This window comes from Nerophis lumbriciformis, linkage group LG08 (assembly GCF_033978685.3).
Source record: "Nerophis lumbriciformis linkage group LG08, RoL_Nlum_v2.1, whole genome shotgun sequence".
Taxonomy (NCBI): domain Eukaryota; kingdom Metazoa; phylum Chordata; class Actinopteri; order Syngnathiformes; family Syngnathidae; genus Nerophis; species Nerophis lumbriciformis.
This window is the reverse complement of record NC_084555.2, coordinates 19,099,713-19,113,275: the sequence shown is the minus strand read 5'-3', so window position 1 is coordinate 19,113,275 and position 13,563 is coordinate 19,099,713. Positions and strand designations below refer to the sequence as shown.

The following is a 13,563-nucleotide window of genomic DNA, read 5'->3' as shown; positions in this document are numbered from 1 at the left end:
TCTGCTTGTTGGGACACTAATACAACACCATGCACAAACACAGATGTATTTGCAGTAAATGTTGTTGGAAACTTTGGGGGTTATTGAGAACAAACACAACCAACAGATCTGTAGGTCTGTTTGCATGTGCATGAAATACCTGTGTTCATTTGCAATGTTGTTCCCATGCACAAATACACTGAGATTTACCGATTGAATTACAGTAAAAAAAATGGCAGTATAAAGTATACTGCACGGTCTAGCTCCGTCCTATCTTGTCGATTGCATTGTACCATATGTCCCGGCAAGAAATCTGCGTTCAAAGAACTCCGGCTTATTAGTGATTCCCAGAGCCCAAAAAAAGTCTGCGGGCTATAGAGCGTTTTCTATTCGGGCTCCAGTACTATGGAATGCCCTCCCGGTAACAATTAGAGATGCTACCTCAGTAGAAGCATTTAAGTCCCATCTTAAAACTCATTTGTATACTCTAGCCTTTAAATAGCCCCCCTGTTAGACCAGTTGATCTGCCGTTTCTTTTCTTTTCTCCTCTGCTCCCCTTTTCCTTGAGGGGCGGGGGTGCACAGGTCCGGTGGCCATGGATGAAGTGCTGGCTGTCCAGAGTCGGGACCCGGGGTGGACCGCTCGCCTGTGCATCGGCAGGGAACATCTCTGCGCTGCTGACCCGTCTCCGCTCGGGATGGTGTCCTGCTGGCCCCACTATGGACTGGACTCTTACTATTATGTTGGATCCACTATGGACTGGACTCTCACAATATTATGTCAGACCCACTCGACATCCATTGCTTTCGGTCTCCCCTAGAGGGGGGGGGTTACCCACATATGCGGTCCTCTCCAAGGTTTCTCATAGTCATTCACATCGACGTCCCACTGGGGTGAGTTTTTCCTTGCCCGTATGTGGGCTTTGTACCGAGGATGTCGTTGTGGCTTGTGCAGCCCTTTGAGACACTTGTGATTTAGGGCTATATAAATAAAGATTGATTGATTGATTGATTGATATAGCAGCATTTTGGATGGTAAATGTTGTAGAAAGAAAATAGTATCTGCTTTTGCCATGAGAAGTCCATATAATCTACATAAGTAGTCTATATGTAGAGTGTCTCATTTTAGCACCGGCATGGAGCTGACCAATTTTTTTTTGTAATAATGTTATTGTTTTCTTTTTTATCTTATTCTACATACAATTATCTTTTGCAAATGCTTTGCTGTCCTAAGAGGTGTTAGTTACCTTTTTAGTGAGGTTGTGGTCCTGATCATGGGGCATTCGGGTCGAGACATGGTAGATGACCTCAGTGGTAGAGGTGGCATAGTAAGGTGTGGTCTGGCCAGTACTGCGGTTCCTCTGCAGACCCCCCATGAAACCACAGTGAGTGGTGAGGTCCACCTGAGGAAAACATTGTTTAAAAAAAACAAAAGTAGCCATTGTATCAAACTTGAGTAAATTCTACAATTACACTGACAAAGACGAACAAAGGTTTAATTGTAAGTGTTTAATAATTAATAAATACAAACAAGCGTGCAGAAAGGAGATAATCTTAAAAACACATTTGTATTTTTTATTACCTCCCAACCCAGTCCAGAAACAAAGTCTTCATATGCCTGACTGCCCGTAGTGTTGGTGAGTATGGAGTGTTTGTCTTCTTGGCCTTCAGCAACGTAAAATACAGCTATCTTATGCGTCTCTCGACTAGATGATAGAGGAAAAAGTACAAATATAGAAATTCAGAAAAAAATAACCTTGCTAATGAAATAGTTAAGAGACATAATGTGCATCCTTAAAACCTCTATGGCTTTTAGAGTTATCCCCAGAAAAGTCAATCAGAGGAAAGGAAGGTTGTAAACATAATTTGTACATGTGATACTAAAATGACCAAGGACAACATCTGCAGAATGACAAATCGGAAAGACAAGGGGAATTTAAGAAATGTATTTTTAAAGCAGGTGTCCAAACTTCACATATTGTAAATCAAAGGATGCTGGGGCTATTTCAACATTTTTTAATTTTGTTGAAAACAATCCTATGTATTTCAAGAAAAAACAGCCTGCATGTCAGCTTTGTATTATAGTTGACAAAGCATGTTAGCATCCCTGTTACAACCAGTATTTGTTTTCTTTTTTAACCCTCAAGACAAAGACTTACTTTTTGTTAAATATTTGCTGTATTTCTGGCCATAATTTTTGTTGTGTTACTCACTGATACATGCTTTTTCATGAGTTTTTTTTTACGTTCAATGTCAAAACAACATGTAAAACTATTTCACTGGCAGTTATTCAACAATACCCCGAAGCAAAGCAAAACATTTAAGTCCTTCATTTTTTAAAGGGCTTAAAACCTTCTTTGCTTAAATCTCTCACACTTTAGCCATAAACAAAAATACCAAAATATAATGTTTTTTTATTTTGTCACAGTTGTATTAATTTGCATAATTCATAATTTTTCTAATTTAAAAATGTGACATTACTTTAACAAAAGACTTTCAAAATGGTAAAAAAAAACAAAAAACATTTCGTTTAGCACTGAAGTTTATTGAGAAATGTTATCAAAAAATGTAAAAAAAATAAGAATAATAAAGTTATCACATCCTTCAAAGACTTAAGAATGTTTATGCCCTGTTTGGCTTTGAAGATAATTTAAATATAATGTTCAAAGTGGGGGCTGGTTGCAACCTTTCCATGACTGCCGAGAGGGCGCTAACTTTAAACAATCCAAAGTGTTAAAAGTAATATATCCCGCCCTCTTTCGGCTTTGAGCATGTACATACAGTGCATCCGGAAAGAATTCATAGCGCTTCACTTTTTCCAAATGTTATGTTGCAGACTTGTTTCATAATGGAATACATTTATTTTTGGCTTCAAAATTGTACACACAATATCCCATAATCACAATATAATTTTTTTTATTTGACTAATTTATGAAAGATAAAATAATACAAAAATGTACAAAAGTATTCACAGCTTTTGCTTAATACTTTGTTGATTTACCTTTGACAGCAATTACAGCCTCAAGTTTTTGAATACGATGCCACAAGCTTGGCACAACTATCTTTGGGCAGTTTCGCCCATTCCTCTTTGCAACACCTTTCAAGCTCCATCAGGTTTTGATTTTCATCCAGAATGTATCTGTACATTGCTGCATTCATTTTAGTCTTAATTCCCACCATCACCCTCCCCACCAACACCAGCACTTCATTAAAGGACATCACAGGACTCCAAGAACATCATAGGACTGTAAAGGCCCTCTCCATCCAAGAGGAGGATGTACGCCGGCAGTTCTTGAAGCTGAATAGGCGGAAGGCCCCCGGGCCGGATGGTGTCTCCCCCTCCACTCTCAGACACTGTACGGATCAGCTGGCTCCTGTCCTTACTGACATTTTTAATACCTCTCTGGAGCTATGCCGCGTGCCGTCCTGCTTTAAGACCTCCACCATTGTCCCTGTCCCCAAGAAAGCACGGATCACAGGACTTAATGACTACAGGCCGATTGCACTGATGTCTGTGGTCATGAAGTCCTTTGAGCGCTTGGTCCTGTCCCACCTCAAGGACATCACCGCCCCCCTCCTGGACCCACTGCAGTTCCCCTACAGAGCCAAGAGGTCTGTGGATGATGCAGTGAACCTGGCCCTCCACTTCATCCTGGAGCATCTGCACTTCCCAGGAACCTACGCTAGGATCCTGTTTGTGGACTTCAGATCTGCCTTCAACACCATCCTCCCTGGACTGCTACGAGACAAGCTCTACCAGCTCAGCGTGCCTGACTCCCTCTGCAGTTGGATCAATGACTTCCTGACAGACCGAAGACAGCACGTGCGGCTGGGGAAGATTGTCTCGGACAGTCGAACCACCAACACTGGTACTCCTCAGGGCTGTGTGCTCTCCCCCTGGCTGTTCTCCCTGTACACAAACTGCTGCACCTCCAGTAACCAGTCCGTAAAACTGCTCAAGTTCGCGGATGGCACTACCCTCATCAAGCTCATCTCGGATGGCGATGAGTCCGCCTACAGGAGAGAGGTGGACCGGCTGGCGTCCTGGTGCAGCCACAACAACCTGGAGCTGAACGCCCAGAAAACAGTGGAGATGATCATGGACTTCAGGAAAGTCACAGTCCCACCATCCCTCCTCACCCTGATTGACTCTCCCACCCTCGTCTCCATTGTGGACTCCTTCCGTTTTTTGGGCAACACCATCACCCAAGATCTCAAGTGGGAGTCGACCATCAGCTCCCTCATCAAGAAGGCCCAGCAGAGGATGCACTTCCTGCGGCAGCTGAGGAAACTTAAGGTGCCGACCGAGATGCTGTTGCAGTTTTACTCAGCCATCATCGAGTCCATCCTCACCTCCTCCATCACCGTGTGGTCAACGCCACAGTCCAGGATAAGCATCGACTGCAGCGCATGGTACGTGCTGCTGAGAAGGTGATTGGTTGCAAGCTCCCATCCCTCCAGGACTTGTTCTCCTCCAGTACCAGGAGGCGTGTGGGTCGGATCACAGCTGACTCTTCTCACCCTGGACACACACTATTCTCCCCTCTCCCCTCAGGCAGGAGACTACGGTCCATCCAGACCCACACCTCCCGCCACCTGAACAGTTTTTTCCCCTCGGCCATCAGGCACATGAACAATAACTCCTAACAGTAGCTCCCTAGAATTCCTTCTAAGTCTATAACAAGATCTGATAGCTCAGTTACAGCTCTTGTTATTACCAAATCTGTGTTATATGTGTTTTATGTTGCACGATTGCACCAAGAAAAATTGCTAGTTTGTGAACCCGTTCTCAAACAATGGCAATAAAACGATTCTGATTCTGATCAGGGAGGTGACAAAACCCAATGGCCATTCTGTCAGAGATAAAGCCTCTGTGGCAAGAGGAGAACCTTCCAGAAGGATAACCATCTCTCCTATCGGGCCTTTATTGTATAGTGGTCAGACGGAAGCCATTTCTTAGTAAAAAGTTTGCCAAAATGTACCTTAAAGACTCTCAGACCACGAGAAACAAAATTCTCTGGTCTGATGAGACAAAGCTTAAACTGTTTGGTGTGAATGCCAGGCATCATGTCTGGAGGAAACCAGGCACCGCTCATCAACAGGTCAATATCATTCCTACAGTAAAGCATGGTGGTGGCAGTATCATGCTGTGGTGATGTTTTACAGTGGCAGGAACTGGGAGACCAGTCAGGATAAATGGAGAGATGAATGCAGCAATGTACAGAGACGTCCTGGATGAAAACCAATGCTTATCATCCAACCTGAAGGAGTTTAAGAGGTGATGCAAAGAGAAATGGAGAAAAAGGAATGGTTGAAACTGCCCAAAGATAGGTGTGCCAAGCTTGTGGCATCATATTCAAAAATACTTAAGGCTGTAATTGCTGCCAAAGGTGCATCAACAAAGTATTGAGCAAAGGATGTGTATACTTATGTACATTTGATTCTTAATTTTTAATAAATTTCGAGGACAAAAATTAATTTATTCCATTTTGGTATGTGGGTGTAACATATCAAAATGTGGAAGAAGTGAAGCGCTGTGAATACTTTCCGAATGCACTGTAATTTCCCCACAAACAACACCCGCATTAGTTTGTGTGTTGCCAGCTAATGATAGCAATTTGACAGAGCTTAGCTACTAAAGTTTGCTATCACTGAATTTATAGCAACGACATGACTCAAAATTGTTTGCTAATTCTGTGGGACTGCTTTTGTTTGTGTGCATGCTCTCCAGGCGTGTATTTATGGACAAGACAGCCATGAACGGCAGACTAGTTCCTCAGGCCAATGAGCAATTTTTTATATTGACATTTAAAAAAACATGTTGCACTATTGGTAAGATAGGCTAGCCGGTAGGGATGGGTATCATTTACATTTGAACTGATACTAGTGTCAAATCGGTACTTTGAAAACGGTGCTGGTTTGTGACATTTGGTGTTTTTTTCATTTTGAAATTGAACAAACTAGTAATTTAAATACTAAAATTATATAAATTAAATGAGAACTACATTATACATTAAAAAATTTGAAATCAAATCTACAACAAATTGTCTTAATTATTGCAGCAGTATACAAAACATAGAGAACATGCAAAAAACAACTTACAGTACTTGAGTTGTAATGTTTGATACTCGAAATTCCAGGTGTTCCTGAATGCAACCTTGTTCGCTGTAAATGTTATTTATGCATAATGAGGAAGTCCTGTAGTTCTGTGTCATTGGTGTGGCTACTTGCTAGGCGAGCGCTGCAGTGCTAACGGTGTTATGAGGGCTGCTGTTGGCGTGTTATGGTCGGCATTAAAGTTTAAAATGAGCGTCAGACTCTTGTGATTCTGTCCGGACGCTACATTACTTACAGAAATGTTACCTGCACAATTCACCACTGACTTGTTGCAGGTAGTCTGCATTCATTTAGCACCAGAATAAGGAACCGCTAACTACTTATTTTTTCGGTCCAGTTACTATCGTGTAAATCAGCACTGGGGCCATTATGGAACCGTGATTCAGTGCCCATCCCTTATGTGGACGAGACAGCGGTTAGTGACAGACTAATTTCTAGGGCCGAGGAGCAATTTTATTCAATATAATTTGTAATTGTTAACATTTATAGAATATAAAAAAAAAATCTGTTTAAACCACAAATGGTAACATAAGCTGGTCAGTGGTGTTTTTGTGATAAAACATTTTTTGTTGTTGAAAAATTTAACTTTGAGCAGTTGCAGCCCTTTAACTCTATAAAAAAAAGAAAAGGAAATAAGTAGCATGCCGTAAATAACCCCTGGGCCACACTCTGGACACTCATTTGATAAAAGGCAAACAAACTCTTTCAAATAACATTTAAAAAGCACAGAAATAGATTAAATTAAAAATGTTTGTTTCTTACCATTGTCGTGAGTCCAGGTTCTTCAGCTCTCTCAAAAGCTTCTCATTTTTTCTCAATAAATGAAAATTACTCCTGAAAGGAAAAATCAACTGATTAAACTCTAGTTGAAAAAAAAATCTCCTAACAGCCTTACAACCTCCAATGAGATAGAGAGATTGGTTAAAATTACATGAATACTGAAATGTTTTTTTCATTCCAAATACAATTTTATTACTTTTAACCAGTGTTGGGTTAGTTACTGCAGAGCAGTAACTAGTTACAGTTACTAGTTACTTCATTTCAAAAGTAACTCAGTTACTAACTCAGTTACTTACACCAAAAAGTAATGCGTTACTGTGAAAAGTAACTATTTAGTTAATTATTTTTTTCTTCTTTTTTTTTTTTAAAGCTCCCATTAATGCCCTTTTAGCCTTCATTTCAGTACTGTTATTGCACTGGAGAATAATACAATCTGTTGATCAACTTGACATGCATTTGCATCACTGAACTCTGCTAAGCAATGTGCTCTACATACAACACACAAAGACAAAGATATGTTACAAAGGCCAATTTGTTTCTGGCCAGAACAAATTGACAAAACTATTTTAAATAGCTGCAACATAACGTACATAAGTAACAAACAGCATAATAACAGCATAGATGTAAACCAAGAAAGGCACACACTACATACACAAAGCCTAACCAGGCATTTTCTTTACTGAGCAAAACTCTTTATTGTCGGCCATAAACACATCACCAAAACATTAGTAAAAAAAATGATATCTAGCAAAAGTGGTCATTTTCTGCAGTACAAACCAGACCAAAAGCTACTTTGTTATATCAACAGCAGCCACTCGCTCTTTCTCACGTGTGCCAACACTTGCACATATGGCACTTAGCCAGTGATGAGTTTACAGCCACACAAAAAGTCAGACAACTCCAACACCACACATAAAGTGTAATTCCAGGTCGTTACACTATGATTTACCAATCAAATGTGTGCTTATTCTAGTGTCATTTATTAGGAATCTTAATTTATAAATATTAATTATTAAATGCTGTTAGTATATTAAATAAATACTAATAAAAATATATTTTTTACAAACAGGAAGTTGCAGGAATGTACACATGATCCCCTGCTTACATCTCATTGTGCAACATGTGAATGTTTTAATGGGAACTAAATGAAAGCGGTACAAACTATTTCCAAAGCAGGACCTCCACCCAGACAAACAATACAAGTACACAGTTCATGAAAAACAATATTTGTTGTTATTGTCATTGTAAGTGGGCCTATACACTTATATTAGAAATGGAAATGACTGCTGTCATTTGATTATAATAATAAGAGAATGTTGTCTGTGTATCTGTGTTGGCCCTGTGATGAGGGGGGGACTTGTCCGGGTGTACCCTGCCTTCCGCCCGAATGCAGCTGAGATAGGCTCCTGCGACCCCGAAAGAGACAAGCGGTAGTAAAAATGGATGGAGATTGAACTTGTTATTTAGTGAGGTTTGGGACAGGTGTGCTGCTGGTGTAGCCACAGTGCACGTGTGATGTTGCTCACATGGGCTCCACTCATGCTCAGGGAGTTTTTGCGTTTACTCGCACACATGAACAATTAGAGTGACAGAGTGTGTACCTTCAGCGGTGAATGATGAGAAGAGGCAAAGTTAATCCTTAAATGGTGGAGGTGAAGTGGCATCAGAGTCTCTGTCTCTCTTTACTAGCTTCGTTGAAGCATGTTGCTATGTAGCTTGTTTCAGCAGATTTGAATTGCTGTTTTGGGCAGTAGATGGCATCTTTGATCCAAAGCACAATTTACATTTAACTAAAATGTTCTTTTCTTTGTGCTCGACAAAAGAAAAGTAGTGAAAATATCTCCATGTTAGCAAACTCGACTTCTGGCTCCGCCATGATCAGACACGCCCCCCTCCCCTCCCTCCCTCCCTCTCCTCCCTCCACACTCACACACACAGAGCGCACGTCTCTCTTCTCCGGCTTGTGACACAAGAAGAATCAGAACGATAACAGAGCAGCGCTCCGATAAAACACACTTTATACTACATAAAAAGTAACGTAAAATAACGCAGTAACGCATCATGTAGTAACGGTAACTGAGTTACTGAATATAAAAAATAACGCGTTAGATTACTAGTTACCGCCGAAACTAACGGCGTTACAGTAACGCGTTACAAAGTAACGCGTTAGTCCCAACACTGCTTTTAACTTTCATGTCAATTTTAGTTTAAACTTTTCCAGGCTTCCTCCTATTCAAGTCTTTCATCACTACCTTCTTGTTTACTAAATAATATGGATCCTTATTATTGTATTTCCTTAGATTGCTTGATCAGCATCTCTCAGGTTGAAAAACCTACAGTATATATATATATATATATATATATATATATATATATATATATATATATATATATATAGATATATATATAGATATATATATACACACTATAAAGTGACCAGCCTCATTGCCATGGTAAATGGTAAATGGATTATATTCAAGGTACTCAAAGCGCTTTGACACTATTTCCACATTCACACATACACACTGATTGGGGGAGCTGCCATGCAAGGCGCTAACCACGACCCGTCAGGAGCAAAGTTAAAGTGTCTTGCCCAAAGACACAACGGACGTGGCTAGGATGGCGAAAGCTTGGATCAAACCTCAAGTTGCTGGCACGGCCACTCTACCATCAGGGCCACGCCGTCACCGTGGTAATGACACTGCGCACAGAATTGTAGGGATCTGTTCCACTCTACTTAGGCTGTCAAAAGCATCAACTCCTGTTAGTTGGAGAACTTCTTCTAATATTATGCTCACTTTCAGGATCGAAATATAAAAAGGTAGAAGCTCTATTTTTATTCAAGACAAAAGCCTTTTTTTAAGTAAGCAGATTCAGGGATCGTTTAAAATGTCCTGCGGGAAACAGCCTCCAATTTCAGCACCACAGATATGACTGAAGCAGCAGACATTTGGAATGGACTCATAATGACACATCATTCATTTCTCTTCGAAAGAGAGAGAAAGAGAGAGAGAGAGAGCGAGAGAAAAGAAAAAGCAAGAGATAAAGAGAGACAGCAAAGAGCCTGCAATTTGCTCTTTATTAAACTGATATGTGGTAATGGCCTCATTCTCCACTCTCAAAGACTCCATTTACACTCTGGATGGTTGTGAAAAAGCATAAAAAGGGACCATGCATGCACAGACAAGGAAGACTGCCACATGTGAATAACATTGTGAGCGATGCCAAGACAATCCGCCCATTAAAGATATGTTGATCTGGCCTAATGTAACAGTTTGTAAAGCTTCTCATTCTTTTCCATTCGGACGTTTCACTTATTTTAGGTCCCCTTCATGTGTTTTATGCATCCTGTTTACAATCTCTTCCTTCAGCCACCTTCTTTTATTCTGGCGCCAGATGGATTCATTTTGATCAATGGCTTCCTCATTATGAAACTCCTACACACATACAATGTGTTAAGATGTCTATTATGCTGGATGAATGCAGACGGTGTAATTCTCCGGATGAAGAGCAATGAGCATCCATTAACAGGCCAGACCCTCTAAAAACTAAGACAGCATCTTTGATAAGCACTTCATTAAATATATTGTTTCAAGATTAAACTTTTAATGTATTGATTTAAATTAATTTACTATGTTGAGTTTTACGGACATCAACAATGTTGCTTTTCACATTAATTTATTATGTTTAATCTTAGATTTACAACATTTATTAGTTACAACAAATGTAAAGTTGACATAAATTGATCAAATTTTTCAATCCAAACTATAAAGCTATTTTCATACATAAAAGAAATGCAACACAAAGTGCTTTACAGACTTAAAAATAATGCCCCGATGACTCACCTCTCTCATCAGCAATCGCATACACACACATGCGCACGGACGCACACACACACTCACACACACACACACACACACATAGATGAATGCATGGCTGAGTACAGAGAAGCCAAGTGAAGAAACACTATCGAAGGAGCTTTCTGCACCAGGAAGTCATCAGACCACGGCTACCAGAACGCTGACACAAAGCGCCTCCACAGCCATGGACAATACAATCCCTGATGAAGAGGGCTCCCTCCAAGGAACATTGGAAAGAAAAAATAATAAAATTTGTACAAATAGTAAGAACCATGAGTAAGAATAAAGGATAAAATAAGAGTAAAACATAATATGAAGAGATATATATATATATCTTCATATATATATATATATATATATATATATATATATATATATATATATATATATATATATATACATACACACATCTTGATATACATATATACCTTCATATATATATATATATCTTCATATATATATATATATATATATATATATATATATATATATATATATATATATATATATATATATATATATATATGTATATATATATATATATATATATATACACACACATCTTGACATATATATGTCAAGATGTATATACAGTATATACAGTCACGATCAAAACTTTACATACACTTGTAAAGAACATATTGTCATGGCTGTCTTGAGTTTCCAATAATTTCTACAACTCTTATTTTTTTGTGATAGAGTGATTGGAGCACACACTTGTTGGTTTGGTTCTTTTATAAATGTATTATGGGTCTACTGAAAATATGACCAAATCTGCTGGGTCAAAAGTATACATACAGCAATGTTACTATTTGGTTACATGTCCCTTGGCAAGATTCACTGCAATAAGGTGCTTTTGGTAGCCATTCACAAGCTTCTGGCAAGCTTCTGGTTGAATTTTTGACCACTCCTCTTTACAAAATTGGTGCAGTTCACCTAAATGTGTTGGACTTGTTTCTTCAGCATTGTCCACACAACGTTTAAGTCAGGACTTTGGGAAGGCCATTCTAAAACCTTAATTCTAGCCTGATTTAGCCATTCCTTTACCACTTTTGACGTGTTTGGGGTCATTGTCCTGTTGGAACACCCAATTGGGCCCAAGACCCAACCTCCGGGCTGATGATTTTAGGTTGTCCTGAAGAATTTGGGGGTAATCCTCCTTTTTCATTGTCCCATTTAAAGCACAAGTTCCATTGGCAGCAAAACAGGCCCAGAGCATAATACTACCACCACCATGCTTGATGGTAGGCCTGGTGTTCCTGGGATTAAAGGCCTCACCTTTTCTCCTCTAAACATATTGCTGGGTATTGTGGCCAAACAGCTCAATTTTTGTTTCATCTGACCACATAACTTTCCTCCAGAAGGTCTTATCTTTGTCCATGTGAACACAAATGTTCTTTACAAGCGTATGTAAACTTTTGATCGCGACTGTATATATATATATATATACAGTATATATATACATATGTATACAGTATATATATATATATATATATATATATATATATATATATATATATATATATATATATATATATATATATATACAGTATATGGGGTGTAAAAAAAAAACAACAGTATTTTTTTCCAATCTGTCCTGTCCAGCCACTCAGGCAAATCATATTGTTAATGTAGATGCCCATATCTGTAGTACAGATTTACTCTAGAAAAAAGAAGTGTTCGCTACTTCTCTTGTTGCTGTTTTGGAAGCATTTTATTAAACAAAACCATTTAAATATTATAGAAATTGATTAGAGCTGTTTATCTATTTTATGGAGGAATGTAGTTAATCATAGAACTAACATCCAATGTTATTAAAAAAGTATAGATTTTGAATTTAGAATCGTTTTGAATCGAATCGTAACACCCAAGAATCTAATCGAATCGTGTGGTGCCCAAAGATTCACAGCCCTATTATATATACACAGGAAATATATAATAAACCAATGTAACTAAATACATGAATTTAGCATAACTAATATGAATAAAAACTAAAGCACAAATTATTTTAATACCCAAAAGCCAAATCAAAAATGTGGGTCTTAAGCTTGCTCTTCAAAACGTTCTCTGCAGCCCTGAGGTTCTCTGCCAAGCTGTTCTGTTCTATAAACGGGGTCCAAAATAGTGGAAATATGCCATCCCGTTACTTTGTGTCCTGACATTTGGAATAATTAGGAGACAAGTGCCGAAGAATCTTAAGATCCGCGAGGGTTCGTAGGGTAAAAACAAATCTATGAGATAAGAAGGCCCAATACAATTAGGGCATTTATAAAATCTAAAATTGTTTCTATTTTAGAGCGATCACAGTTTACGTAGTTGCGTGTTGAGGGATTCAAGCGTCAATTTATTTTGATACCTTCGCAATTCCGTAGTCAGAGTTGTACTATTTACCACACAGGTTGATTTACTTTTTTTTTGTTTGATTGATCAACTTCCTTTTTAAACTCAAATCTAAAAAGATGTGCTGTGAAACAATTAACTTTTTGCACCAGATTAATCCCACTTTTGAATATCGATTAATATACTATAATGTACAAAATTAACTTGAAAACTTAAGTGGAAATACTTGAATATTGAGTGCAAGCAAACTAAAATCAGCTCGTTGAATGGATAAGCTACACTTGTATGATACTTAAAAATGTTACATAAAATTAGGAATGTTCCAATCAGGGTTTTGTGCTTTCGTTTACGATACTGATCATCCATGAGTGAGATTGGTCGATACCAATCACGTGTATTTTATGTGAATTTTTCCATTTATGGTGACTGCTATTGACAGTTTAACAATATCAGCACACTATTTAGACTTCCTTATTATCTTATATTAC

At 38.6% G+C, this 13,563-nt stretch overlaps 1 protein-coding gene across 6 annotated transcripts in view; it reads right to left on the bottom strand.

Annotated features, from left to right (window-relative positions):
* ralgapa1 (Ral GTPase activating protein catalytic subunit alpha 1) overlaps window positions 1-13,563 on the bottom strand; it is a 130,714-nt gene that overhangs the window by 41,862 nt on the left and 75,289 nt on the right. For all 6 annotated transcript variants that reach the window (XM_061968408.1, XM_061968409.1, XM_061968410.1 and 3 more), the window contains 3 exons: window positions 6,858-6,929; window positions 1,561-1,684; window positions 1,226-1,381 (listed from right to left, as the gene is read on the bottom strand). In XM_061968408.1, coding sequence (XP_061824392.1) covers window positions 1,226-1,381; window positions 1,561-1,684; window positions 6,858-6,929 — 352 coding nt within the window. The remainder of the gene's footprint in view (window positions 1-1,225; window positions 1,382-1,560; window positions 1,685-6,857; window positions 6,930-13,563) is intronic.